At 50.3% G+C, this 14,350-nt stretch overlaps 1 protein-coding gene across 1 annotated transcript in view; it reads left to right on the top strand.

Annotated features, from left to right (window-relative positions):
• GLI2 (GLI family zinc finger 2) overlaps positions 1-13,778 on the top strand; it is an 87,052-nt gene extending 73,274 nt beyond the window's left edge. The window contains 5 exon segments of the mRNA XM_061555151.1: positions 1,069-1,218; positions 2,407-2,571; positions 4,199-4,540; positions 6,278-6,623; positions 7,872-13,778. Of these exon segments, the coding sequence (XP_061411135.1) occupies positions 1,069-1,218; positions 2,407-2,571; positions 4,199-4,540; positions 6,278-6,623; positions 7,872-10,672 (3,804 nt within the window). The 3' untranslated portion in view covers positions 10,673-13,778.
• The last annotated feature ends 572 nt before the right edge of the window (positions 13,779-14,350 follow it).

Here is a 14,350-nt window from a genome sequence, read left to right as displayed (position 1 = left end):
AGATTATGTTACCTAATGTTCTTTAGGGCCGCACTGAAGGCTGCGCCAATTTTGAATCTCGAAAAGCGTGAACGATGGTTCCAGAGCCCCGGTGTTCAATGAGGAAAACGCTCCGTTGGAACTTCTGGTTTCCATTGGCGCTCTTTGAAAACCGCTTACTTCCTCTAGTAAAATTTTTGTTCACGTTCAGGGTAATGCGGAACACCTGGGCACAGCTTAACATGGTCTGCGGCAACACACTGGGACAGAGATTGTGCACCTATGCTGTGGATCGAGATGAACAAATGGAAATAATTTAATATACTAATCAAGTAACTTATATGTGGTCCCTTCCAATTCACTGTGCAATCACCTTATGAAAATTACCAAATGTTCTTCATTAGCAGCCTCGTCATGTGAGCATCGTTCCTTCTTTTCATGTCGGGTTGAAGCTATGCATTCTGCTGCTGCTGGCTCAATGTTTTAATGTTCTCCATCTGCTTTCTTGTGGCAGGCGATCAAACTAGAAAGTCAGATTGGTTTTCTGTGCGTGAATGTGTGGGTGCACACAGCCATCAGTCATAAGGTTCTGAGCATTCACTTTCTCCACGGTGACCTTCACGCAGAATAACTCTCAGCACTGAATGCTAATCCGTCAGTGACGTTTGTTGTCACAAATGTGCCAGAAGCTGTTGGTCAATCAATCGGATTTTTAACTACAAACAAGTCACCTTGAATGCATCTAATCTCGGAAACGAAACAAATTGAAGCCTGTTTCGTGCTTGTATGGGAGACTGCCTGGGTGGCCAAAGGATGGCTTTACAGAAATTCTTGAATCTATCTGTGCACAGCTTTGAGAGATCCCTTCCATATTCGTGGTGGCTTTTTTCTGCATACTCCATTTACCTTACACCTCCCAAACACCCATCTCTTGCATGGAAAATCTCGTTAAGGTGGTCCAATCTGAATGCAACTTTAGTATCAAGTTGTGTTGCTGTTAGGCACTTACCTGTTGAAAACCGGTCAGATTGACTGCACAGAATGCGCAAAACGCTAACACCCCATCGTCCGCCCTGTCCCCCCTTGCAGCACATCAACAACGAGCACATCCACGGGGAGCGCAAGGAGTTTGTGTGCCGCTGGCGCGACTGCAGCCGGGAAAAAAAGCCGTTCAAGGCGCAGTACATGCTGGTGGTGCACATGCGGCGGCACACGGGCGAGAAGCCACATAAGTGCACGGTGAGATGACGGCGCTGCTCACTTGGCATGCACGCCTAGTTTAGGCGTGCAACACTTGAACTAGGCCTGCACGCATGAACTAGGGGTGCCACGCTTGTTGTAAGTGGTAGGCTGTCAATTGTTGAACCCTTTTACAGCATATCCATTTTAAAAGTAACAAAAATTGTGGCTATATTTGAAAACGAATACAGAAAGTAGGTAAGCGGTAAAAGAGTGTTTAAATATCGGCAGTCTACCGCTTATGGTGTCTTGAATATGGCTGGATGACTTGCAGTGCATAAGTCCGTGTCCACGTGAAATTGCCAAGAAATGGCTTCAGTTGCTATGCAGATGATTTCTAATTGCCTATGTTGAATGTGGTTCAGTACGCGGTCAATAGTCATTCGATGAATTGTCATGATCCATGCAGGCAATTCGATTCAAGATATATATACAGCAGTCTTTTTAAAATCTAATTTCTACCATGTCATTTGTATTGTTTGTCTGCTAAGTTCTTACTTTTCACTTGTTAGTACTCTCATCCAAAAGCCATGGTAGCACATGATAATTTTAGAATATGTCTATAGCCTAAACAATCCGTTCTCACATTCGCAATTCAATGCGTGTAACGTGAGCATAAGAATCAATCTTAATCTATGAACATGCCGAGTAGGAACCTTGATGGCTAGAGATGTGTGTGTCTTACACCTATGCTTGTGTAGCGTTCAGAAAATCGCACCAAGAAACGATTTCCTTTCATTATGCTGACACGGCAAGAAGAATAAAATTAACACGCATCACCGAAATGACGAGATGGCATTCGTGACTGTTCATTTTTAAATCCTTTATATTAAGTTCACTTGCGCGCTTGCTTGCTTGCTTGCGCGCTTACGACCGTGCAAATCTTTCAGTCGTTTTTTAACCCACTTCCCGTGATCCAATCGAGCTGACATTTTGCACACAAACTCGTTGTGCGTGACAATGTATTTTCGTGAAAATTTTTTTTCCAAAATGTTACACTTTTTAGGAAAAAAAAAATTATATTTAATTACCAATTGCTTAATGGTGGCAGGCAATCATCTGACCCATAGGTGGCAGCCATCTCAAGCCAGAGGACGAGAGGACTCTAGCCGCCACGCATATAAAGGATTTATAGTGAAAAACTTTGTTTTTACGGGTTAATTTTTTTGTTGCCGTCGTCATTGGCAGTTTGAGGGCTGCGCCAAAGCCTACTCTCGCCTGGAGAACCTCAAGACGCACCTGCGCTCACACACGGGCGAGAAGCCGTACGTGTGCGAGCACGAGGGCTGCAACAAGGCCTTCTCCAACGCGTCAGATCGCGCCAAGCACCAGAACCGCACGCACTCCAACGAGGTGACTCCGCACACCGACGCCAACGCCTCTTCAAAACGGTCGGAAAACCTTTTCACGTTGTCAGAACCCCGGCGTGCCAGCGTCATGGCTTAATTTCAGCTGGGTCTGGTCTGGGTCAGTGACCCGGATAATATTTCTGCACAACACGAACTATACCTGTTGCTATGTGGCCACCCACCCACTGCAGATCTGCCTTTAGAAATATACGGTGAGAAATTAAGACCTGGCTGGTGTTTCAGTGGCCGGCACTAAGTTTAACACGGAGGCTTTCGCGACCAATATCATCCATAATACAGGTTTCTTGGGTTAGATCAGGTAAATATATAAATGTGTCGTTAAACCCGCACTAAATCCGTTATGCTCACGTGATATGTCCAGATGAAGCGAAGCGTTCGCTGTGATGTTGATCCGGACAAAGATTGACGACACGGCAATTTCTTCCACTGCCAAAGAGACACATGGTGCCGTTGATAATTTCCCTTTAAATTTTAAGTCATGGTTTCTATAATGCTTAGCGTTATTTGTTGTCCGTAATCAGCAATATGCGGTCGTGGTTATTAGAGGTGTAATGATGCATTGATTCAATTATTATGATAGTATTTAGAATTTTTTTATTCATCATGCATGCAATTGAATTGCGAATTGCACGCATTAGAAATCGGTGAATGTTTGCATGCAGTGAGGTCCACGTCAAGCTCCGCTAGACACTTGCGGCTGCTAAATTCACCACGGTGTAAGAAAAACTTATCGATTGCCAGTTCAAGTCATGAACATTAACGATGCTGGGGAGTTGGTGAATAATTCCAACTCTAATGGCTGTGTGCCTTATTACGTATTGTTAAAATTACATTAGATATTGCATCACAAGCAGAGGGGCCTCCCCCCCTGGGTGGTCATGAATAAAGGAATTAATTAATTCTGGCCAACATAGATTGTTCGAATTCTCTAGACACTTTTAAAAACGCTGTGAGCAACCACAATGTTCCGTGCGGTGTTTTACGATAATACAAAAAAATGTAATTACCGTCATGTACGTTATTTACAACAGATTACAACGTGGTAATTTCTCAGCCTACATCAAATGCATTGCATGCAATGGTAACCTTGGATACAGTTTCGCGTTTTTGCGAGTCCTTTTAACGGACAAACCGGTTCCCGTCATGAAAATATGGAATTTCCACCTCTGATGCAGGACTGGCAAAGAAAGGCTTTTGAGTGCCGCGGCATTTGTCCATTTGCAGGAGTTTGCTTTGTCCCTCACATTTGGAATCGTGGGTGCATGTAATAAATGTATTTTTAATCTTAATTGTAAACTACTGAAAATATATTAATAAAGGTTTCCAGTTGGGGGGGGTTGTTACCATCCCCGTGCCCCCCCCCCCCAAACACCGCCCATGATGCTCCCCATCTTCCCCAACCAGCACTGACAAGCGTGGTGAGGCATGGCGAGATAACAGTGTGAGGAGGCCCTTATCCCGCAGTGGACTGATTTAAAATAGTCTCCACCATGGCTTGTGCCATGCGGGCCAGCAGGCAACACAGAGCGGTTGAGCGAGCGAGGGACGCCTCCACTAACAGCGGCCGCACGCCATCCCCCTCCCCCACCCCACCCGCGTCCGCCCCGCAGAAACCGTACGTGTGCAAGATCTCGGGCTGCACCAAGCGCTACACGGACCCCAGCTCCCTGCGCAAGCACGTCAAGACGGTGCACGGGCCCGACGCTCACGTCACCAAGAAGCAGCGCGGCGCCGGCGATGCCCCGACTCCCCGCGCGCCCCCCGGGGCCGGTGGAGGCGGCAGTGGCGGCACCAGGGACGGCGCCGGTGCGACCAGCGGTGGCAGAGGGGGTGGCGGCGGTGCCACCGCGGGGAAGCTTGGCATCAACAGCCCGGGATCAGCACACGGGGAGCAGAGGGGACGTGATGCGGAGGATGGGCAGATTCGATCGGTGAAGACGGAGAAGTCTGTGGTGAGCAGGAGGGCTGGAGGGTGCTGAAGGCTAAGCCCTCCCTTTTAGATTCTTATAGTCAAGACCGAACATTGTGGTAGATGTACATGGGCATATCCTCGCATAGGCAGGGGGTGGTGAGAGTCAGAGCAGAATGCACGATAGAAAAAAACAGATCTTAACGTTACTCAATCTGTATTTAGATTTGTTTAAAGTTTGCTTAGCACTGACCGCACGGGGAGCGGAGTGGCTTAGTTTTTCGTATGCCCCCACTTTAATAAAAAAAGATCACTCTACAGGGTCGGGTATAAAGCGAGTCAAGGATGTTGTGCTCTCTCGCTGTCCCACCACCTACGCGTGGTCTCAGCCAGCACCTGTGTTAAAGAAATGTGAATGAATGTTCATGCTGACCATAGGGCTCTGCATGTACACACAGTCCACGGCGTCGCAGTGTATAGAGCAACAGTTATAACGCTCGTACACAGGGCTGCTAGTCACCAGTCCTATTTCATAACTGACCATTTGTTTATTTAACACTGACCAAATAAGGAATGAGAGAGCGCCTACTGTAAATATTGTTTCCATCGTCCGTTGCCTTCATTTGATGCGAGTCGGTTTAAAACCATAAAAATGACAGCACATTTTCTCGATAGTGTATATTAATGTGTTTTCATTGCCCTCCTTTGCCTCAGTATGATTTGTGATTTGGCTTAAGAAATCGTAGCGTTGACTCTGTGCCAGAATCTCTCAGTTAGTCAGAGGCCACCACAGAATGTGTCAAAATTAGTAGATGAGTGGCTGCTGGCACGGCGCCCTGCTTAAACGAATGCACATTTTGACTTGCGAGGCCCGGAGACCTTGGCACTGAAAACAACACCGCTCGGCCGCTCGCTCAGTCGTTCGCTCACTCGCTCGGCCGCTCTTTCCGCTGCTCACTCGGTCTCTTGCTCAGTCGCTCGCTCCGCCGCTCGCTCAGCCGCTCGCTCAGCCGCTTGCTCAGTCGCTCGCTCGGTCGCTTGCTCAGTCGTTCGCTTGGTCGCTTGGCTGCTCGCTCGCTCGCTCAGTCGTTCGCTTGGTCGCTTGGCCGCTCGCTTGCTCGGCCGCTCTTTCCGCCGCTCACTCGGTCTCTTGCTCAGTCGCTCGCTCCGCTGCTCGCTCCGCCGCTCGCTCAGCCGCTCGCTCAGTCGCTCGCTCGGTCGCTTGCTCAGTCGTTCGCTTGGTCGCTTGGCTGCTCGCTCACTCGCTCAGTCGTTCGCTTGGTCGCTTGGCCGCTCGCTTGCTCGGCCGTTCTTTCCGCCGCTCACTCGGTCGCTCGCTCGCTCAGCTGCTCACTCGGTCGCTCGCTCGGTCGCTTGGTCGGTCGGCCACTCGCTCAGTCGCTCGCTCGCTCGGCCGTGCGTTTGCTGCTCGGGCTGCGCAGCTCCTAAATTGGCTGCATTTCAGTTTGAGGTGCTCAGCCAGTCAACATCTTTATTTATCCTGGAGAAATCCGATGAGCTATGAAGCTCTTTTTCACAGATGTCCAATGGTGTAGGTGGCGGGAGCACTTTGCGGCTCATTCACGCATTTGGTAGCCCGTTAATGTCGTAAGCTCATTTCACTTTCACGTGTTTATGCATGACAAGCAAAATGGTGGTGTCGTTTGTTTCACGTTCACGCGTCACGTGGGAAAGCGCGATGCCCCGCGCGCTCATCCATCTTCCCGTGCGTGACGGATCTCGCAATCCACTTACGCCCTCCGCCAACCCTCCTCCCCAGACGTCGCCGGGCAGCCAGTCGTCGTGCAGCAGCGAGCTCTCGCCGTTCAGCCAGCACGAGGCCACGGAGGGCGACGGGACGGAGATGGGCGAGGAGGGCGACCTGCCGGGAGACGACGCGGACGAGCGCGGCGGGGACGAGGGGGCGGCGCCCGGCGAGACGGATGGCATGGCCGGGTTCGGAGTGTCCGTGGGGCTGCCTGCGCGCCGCTCGGCCGCCACCACGTGTGCCACGCAGAGGCTGGAGCAGCTGAAGCTGGGACGGCTGCGGCACGTCGGCGGGACGGACGCACGCGGCCGGATGGGGCCCGAGGGCGCGGCCATCACACGGCTGCCTCCCATCAACGGTGCGTTTTTTTATTCCCAAGGGTCCCTTTGACCGAATCGACCTCGGTGCACCTCATCTCGTGGGATCTCGGAAGCTAGGTTAGGGCTTTATAACGTGACCGAGTGGACGGTGTTCACGTTGGTAAGGATGATTACCGTGCTTTGACCGAATAGAAGAATGCCAGTCAAGCTGATATTCTTCAGCAGCGCTTACCCATATTTCTTTGTAAGCTCACGTGCACTTACCTGATCACAACTTACCTAAAAGGTAAATTTAGTAAAGAATTGGCTGGGTTTACACACTATTGCCTATGACCAAATCAATCTGAATGTGCCCGATCTCGTAGGATATTAAAAACAAAGCGTGGTTTTTGCCAGGTCAGTACTTGGACAGTAAATACCAGGCATTGTAGTCTTGGACTGTGAGGTCACCAGCATTTGGCAGCGAAGCAAATGTCATGCTTGAATCTGTCCCTGCAGAGCTTCATGTGTTACCCTTTCATGCATGTTTTTTAATCAAGATTATCCGTTTTCCTCCCACATTTCAAACACTCACGAATGTAACGCGTCAAACATCTCATTACAGGGCCCTCGTGAAAAAAATTTTGAGACTCGGCGAGGCTTTTTTGTCAATAGAAATGCTCTTGTTTTGGGAGACTGTTTGTATGCTCCCATCTTTTATTTATCACTTGTAACAGATGAGAAGCATCGGATCTGCGTGTGAGTGCAGGTGTTTGCATGAATTCTGCAGTTACCCTTTGATGTCAGTGGCTGTGAGATTATATTTGTTTTTCTGAATGAAATGAAAACTTATCTTGCACCAATGTGTTCACTTATCCTCGAAATATTATTGACGCATCGGGTGGAGTGGTAGCATTGTGCTATGGTCCCAGCAACACGAGTTCAATTCCTAACCATAGCTAACATCAGTGGCTAATGATATCTTAACCAGCCCGCAGGTCCCCATTGTTAAACTGAACTATCCTCCATCATCTATGTTGCCCAATTTCACCTCACACGGATCAAACAACCCCCATGACCAAAACAGCATGGGAAGGTTTTCATCTAGCAGTCGATTGGCAAAGAGCTGTAAAGTATCACGTACCTATAAATTGTTAAAAGGCATCCCATCTATTAGCACACACTTGCAAATTCGACTGCAATATTGAAACACCTACAGTGAGCATCACGTATGCGTATAATTTTCGGGCATTAACACCTTGTTGCTTTTCAAAGATTTTTAACTTTTCTCTGCCGTCGTTCCGCAGGCCGCCAGAACTTCTCGGGCTGCCTCACCATTCTGCCGGAGAACCCGGGCGTCCAGGACTCGTACCTGAACGACGTCGCCGCGCTCAACCAGCTTAACGAGCGCCGCGACAGTGCCACCAGCGACCTAAGCTCGGCCTACATGAGCAGCCGGCGCTCGTCGGGGGCATCGCCCTGCCACCCGCCCACGGGCCGCCGCCACCTCAGCACGGCCGACTCGTACGACCCCATCTCCACGGACACGTCGCGCCGATCCAGCCAAGCCAGCCACGGCGGCGGAGATGGTGGGGGGCCTCCTCCGAGCTTGCTCAGCCTCACGCCGCTGCAGCAGTACCGGCTCAAGGCCACGTACGCGGCGGCCACGGGCGGGCCCCCGCCCACGCCGCTGCCGCACATGGAGAGGATGGCGCTGCGGACGCGTGTGGCGATGATGGCGACGATCGCAACGGACGGCGAGAGGGAAGCCGCGCGCGACCCGGGCACGGAGTCGCCGTTCCAGGGAGGAGCACGGCTCAATCCGGCACCGGTGGCTGGGCAGCTGCATCAGCGGCGGTGCAGTGACGGTGGCGCGTGCGGCTACGGCGCGAGCCACACACCACTGCCGCACGAGATTCCGGGCATCGGCACGAGACGCGCGAGCGACCCTGTGCGGAGGGCACCGCACCGACTGCAGGGCTTGCCCACGGTGCCGCTCCACCACGGCCCGCAGCTGCAGCACAGGTACAACAGCCTGAACCTGGTGCCGCACCCCCCCGCGGTGCCAGCTATGATGGATCAGCGCCACGGGGGCCCGCTCAGGGCCACGGGATACGCGCGCTCCGACGGAAGCCTGCACCGGGGCGCGTACTCTCCGCGGCCGCCCAGCATCAGCGAGAACGTCGTCATGGAGGCTGTTGCCATGGAATCGGAAGCCCACATCCCTGAGGAGGACATGGTTCTGCCCGACGACCTGATGCAGTACATCGCCGCCGAGGAGAGCAACATGGCAGCCAGGGCCGTGGGAAACGGGATGGCGTACGGGGAGCAGCCGAGCCAGGGCTTCCAAGCGGGTTTCAACGGGCAGGGCCACGGCCCGTACAACCCGGCTAATCACCAGGCCCAGCAGTCACCCATAGCGATGTCCAGCGGCGCCAACTACGGCCAGGCCTATCCCATGATGGGCCATTGCCAGTCGGGGCAGGCAGCCAATCGACAGACTCAATATCGCATGCCTGGCCAGATGATGTCGCCGGACACGAATAAGAACTTGCCGATACAGTGGAACGAGGTGAGCTCAGGCAGCGTGAGGAACAATCCCAGCGCCAACTGTGCGCATGCCGCAACAGCACCACGCAGGCCGGCGCAAGCGAACCTTGGCTTGGTTCGGCAAAACGAGGCTTTCATTCAGTACCAGCCACATCCTACGCAGCAACAGCAGAACTTCTACCAACAAGGCATGCCCAATGGGAATCACATGGCACAGCAGCAACAGCACCATCAGCAACAGCAGCAGCAATTGCAGGGCCAGTATAATTGCTACAAGCAAACGAGAGCCACAGCAGGATCAGGTCAGGGCTATGTGATGCAAGTGAGCCCAGCCCAGGCTGAGATGAGCTCATGTCAGAATGGAATGGCGCTGAATCCAGGCTCCAGCCAAAGACCTACAGCGTGTGGAGGCATCCACTTGAGCCCAATCCATCATCCCAGCTGCATGCAGCAACAGCAACAGTCGCCGCTGAGGACCGGGGTGCAGCCTTGCTCGCAGACTGGTGTCTGCTCCGGGAAGCCGCTCGTGAACCAGAACTTTTCCCAAGCTCCGCAGGGCTTCGCGCAGTCGCAGCAGCTGCTGGCGAACCACGGTAGTGAGCAGAATGCGGGGATGATGGGTGCCCATAGAGGAAACGTGCAGGCGAAGGTGGGTGCAGCCGCTCGTTCGAACTACAACTCGCCAGTGCATCAGAGTCCCAATCACGTGCCTTACCAGTCGCCGCATGCGCACAATCCCATGCTGAGCCCCAGACAGCAGAGCTATGGCCCAGGTCAACACGTCCAAAGCACAATACAGCCTCACCCTCCTGCCTACAGAAAACCCGGTACCGTCCAAGCTGCCACCGCATTGACCAGCGCTGCTGTTCAGCAGCAGGCTTACTCAGGGAGCCACGGGCAGCTGACGAACGGACTGAGCCCCGCGCACAGCGCCATTGGCGCCAGTCCCAACAGGCCCATGCAGGTGGAGGGAGAGGCGCACTCCAGCGGCATGCACATTCAAAGCCAACCCATGCATTACACGGGACAGATTCAGATGTACGACGGGGGCATGGTGCAATATGGGCAGCAGAATGGCGGCGGCGGTAGCGTCGCGCCGAGTTACCACGGCCAGGAGAGCAGCGCTGCGCAGCAGTCAATGGCGGCCACCGGTCTGCAGAAACCCACAGAGGCGATGTTGTCGCCAGGCACCGGGCAAGTAAGCAGCAGCACGTCGGCAGCGATGGCAAGCCTCGATGCTACGTTGCCATCGCAGATCGACTTTGAGGCCATGATCCTGGACGACGGAGACCACTTCAGTCTCGTGTCCGGTCCCCTGAGCCCAGGGCTGCTGCAGAGCCTCTCGCAGGCCTCATCTCGCCTCACCACGCCGCGCGGCTCTGTCACGCTGGCGCCAGGCAGGGCGGCCGCAGGGTCGGCGGGGGGCCTTGCCGGCATCGGGATCGGCCAGCCCGTCGCACCGGTGGCGCCCGGGATGTCCAACATGGCCATCGGAGACATGAGCTCAATGCTGTCAACACTGGTGGAAGAGAGCAAGTTCCTCACAATGATGCCTTAGGTGGTGCTTTCTTTTTCACTGAATAGTTTCCGGGTCGCTGGTTGACTGGAGTAGGCAGGTGGGCTCGCAGCAAAGGCCCACTTATACAAGATGCAGTTTGCCGAGCATGGAAATATTTTCCGAATCGCTGACTGGACATGTGACCCGGCTGAAATAAAGCCCTGGCCTTAATTCCTAGTCCCCTGCAATGCAGAGTCTAGGCCTGTGGCGGTCTTGCTTTGAGGGAGCGTCTAAAAACGATGCGTTTTGCCTCAAGAGCTAAGGAGTCATTAAATAAAAGATGTGCAGTGTTGAATGTTGACACTTGATGAATTTAAACAGCTTTCTTGAACACACCTTGGTCAAAAGGACCCTTTGTATAATTCTGCCGTTGTTGACCAAGGTGGTAAAGCCATTTTTTTTTTACAATGCAGAATTTATTTTAATATCGGGAACATGTTTTGTTTTGTAAGAAGGGGTTAGGGTCAGGACTGCTGGTGGAATGTCCTGCTGGCTGACAAGTACTCGCATGATTGTGTTCGTCGTGCAGGCATTTTTTGAAGGACCGATGATACAAGGGTGGAAATGTCATAAAATGAAAGAGAAACCACCAAAATAAAATGGTCTTATTTTGCTTCTGGCCAGTGGATTGCAAAACCTATACCCTGGTTTGGTTGACACGAAAGTAGGTGACACGCAAGTCTGTAGATCATTCCCCTATGCAAGCGGAACTTTTCATGACCGCCTGTAAAACACATTCCTCATGAGTAAGTCACGCGGAAGTCACACGGACACAAAAACACTAAGTGATATATGAAATTCCAAATACAGTGGTAATAGCAATTACAATAAAAACAACATAAAATAAAATTAGCATTGTAAAAAAGCTCAAAAATAAACAAACAATAATATAGAGATCTCGCCGAGTGCATTTTTGGGTTGTACCAAGTTTCGTTTGGCGTGATTTTATAACGGTTCCCTCTTAATGCTGAAGCAACACCCCAGCACGTGGATCAAAACGACAGACATTGTGCCCAACAACCCGCGAAGACTGTCAGAAAGCTGTACAGCACGACCGGGAAAACCTACGTCGCAATAAAAAATGAATGCACTGTTTGTAAGTAATTGCCTGGATGGCCGTCATTTCTTTTTGGACTACGACCCCGTGGGACACGTTCTGGTGCAGTCGCCCGGCGCAGGAACATTCCTGTTTATTACGGCTGCTGCACGAGAATCCACAGAGCAACTCAACCTTAGCCTAAGGAGCCAGATTGCATTTCCACTGCCTCCCAGGACATGCAGTGTGTGCCCTGAACATGTGCTTTGCCTTACCTCGACAAAAATCTTTATATTTTCGTACAAACTAATGGAAAAATGCAAATATGGTATTTAACATTTTTTGAAAATTCTGTATAACTTTCAGAACCTCAACGGCTGACAACATTCAAAATGTGGACTCCCAACGAGGCTTCCATTGCGTGTTGAGTAAAACTATTCCCAACCTGTGTATGCCAGTTGGAGGAAATACCGAACGAGAGTCACACATGTTGCAGTGTTTGGCAGCTATCTTAAGATGATGTTGAAACCTTAATGTGACAAGCGAAACACACGACCTATTGATCTTAAAACTCAGGCAAGGGTTGTTGCTCGGAAGGCGGTGTTCTCTGATAGGTGCATTCCAAGTGATGTGTCATGCTGCATTCTACTCTGGCAAATTCACAAGAGGCATGCCCAGCAAGCTGCTGCCAATCGCTCAACCACCAAATACAAACACATTTGACAAAAAGCATGCTTTGCTCACTGCCATGCAAATGTTTTGTCTTCGTAGATGATGTATTATGCCAATAGGGGGTCGTGTTACACCGTTACTTACCAACTGTGTATAGGCTTTTTTTAATCTCAGTGCAGTTTATTTTACCTATGTTCTGTGTACTGTACGTTAAATGTCAAACCATGTTTTGTGTACTGCATGCTTGTATTACATACTGTATACTTTTTAAGCATTGTATCGCCTGTTTTTTTACATTCAGAAATGCGCAATGATTGTAATGGTTCTTCTTCGCTGCGTGTATTATAGCAGCTTGTAAAAATATGCCTTAATTTAGCTTACAAACACCACCCGCGGTTTACTTTCAAGCTTGTGCCTTAAACTCCAGATCGTAGCAGCATTTCTACTCCGCCTTCCCGTGTTTATTCTGTTTCCATGACCTAACATTGCCTTACTTTTCGTCACGAGTCATGTTGGCTGGTACCAGCTGTTTAACTTTAGCAATATTAAATACTGATTTAAAAATGACTGACGTGTTCCATGTCATTACCATTTTAAGTACCGAAAATAAAGACACACTGTGGTGCGTGTGTGTCTATATATTGAGAATAATGCATTCGGAGAGAGAGAAAAATATGGTTCATACATAATTATGGGGAAAAAATGACATGGAAAAGACATCTTTTTTTAATCGCGCGTGGAAGTCATTTATAAAAACGTTAGATTTTTATCAATTTCTATTTGGCAAAAGCACCATTTGACGCATGACTGATTTGCAAACCGTACAGCACCTGTAAATACAACACAGACGTGAGATGAACACGCAGCGATGAGTCGATGATAACCCGCACCACTCCGAGCCTTTTTTCACACGAGCTACGCAACTCGGCACAGTTAAACCAACACGAAACCCCAGTGCCCCCTAGCTTTCAAGTGTGCAGCCGGTGTAACTCACCGGGGCCCATTTGGTCAGAGTGGCCCAGGTGCTCGGTGCAAATAGGTGTGGTGGTGGGTGGTGGGGGAGCAGAATTGGGATATGGGCCCCCGTAATATTCCTTACACCAGAGTGCGCAACCTTGCTGTGCCGTCACATTGCAACAAAAACGCAAGCGCCACCCACCCCTTTGAGGATGAAGTGTAATTCGACATCTCATACTGAAATAATAATTTTTCACGTGCCGGTTGAGTCAACATAACTTGTGTCCACACTCTTTTAAGTCGACATTACAGTAACTGTGCTCGTGTGAAAAGGCCCATTAATACACACCGACTTCTGTGAGCTTGCATAAATTATACGACCTCTCTTTGTGCAACTTTGAACGTTTACAAAATCTTGACCCATTTTTTTACACAAAATAAAAATATCATTTTGCTACATTTCCCCCCTCCCCTTCATTTTGTTATGTACATATACAGCTGCCCCTCTGTCACTACACTGCTGTATGAGGATCTCCCCATGCTGTGTGGGCCGTGGGGGGTTAATTGATAAATTCACCACGCTGGTCAGTGTAGATGGTAAAATTGGGGAACCGATATGGGAGGATAAAAATTAACCCGTAAAAACAAAGTTTTTCACTATAAATCCTTTATATGCGTGGCGGCTAGAGTCCTCTCGTCCTCTGGCTTGAGATGGCTGCCACTTATGGGTCAGATGATTGCTTGCCACCATTAAGCAATTGGTAATTACATATATAAAAATTTTTTTCCTAAAAAGTGTAAAATTTTGGAAAAAAATTTTCACGAAAATGAATTGTCACGCACAACGAGCCTGTGTGCAAAATGTCAGCTCGATTGGATCACGGGAAGTGGGTAAAATAACGACCGAAAGATTTGCACGGTCGTAAGCGCGCAAGCAAGCAAGCAAGTGAACTTAATATAAAGGATTTAAAAAGTACAGCACACCAATAGACTTGCTGCACTGCGCTTTGCTG

Source organism: Lethenteron reissneri, chromosome 20, assembly GCF_015708825.2.
Source record: "Lethenteron reissneri isolate LAM-NWPU_2019-01 chromosome 20, ASM1570882v1, whole genome shotgun sequence".
Classification (NCBI taxonomy): domain Eukaryota; kingdom Metazoa; phylum Chordata; class Hyperoartia; order Petromyzontiformes; family Petromyzontidae; genus Lethenteron; species Lethenteron reissneri.
This window is presented reverse-complemented; position numbering and strand designations above follow the sequence as displayed.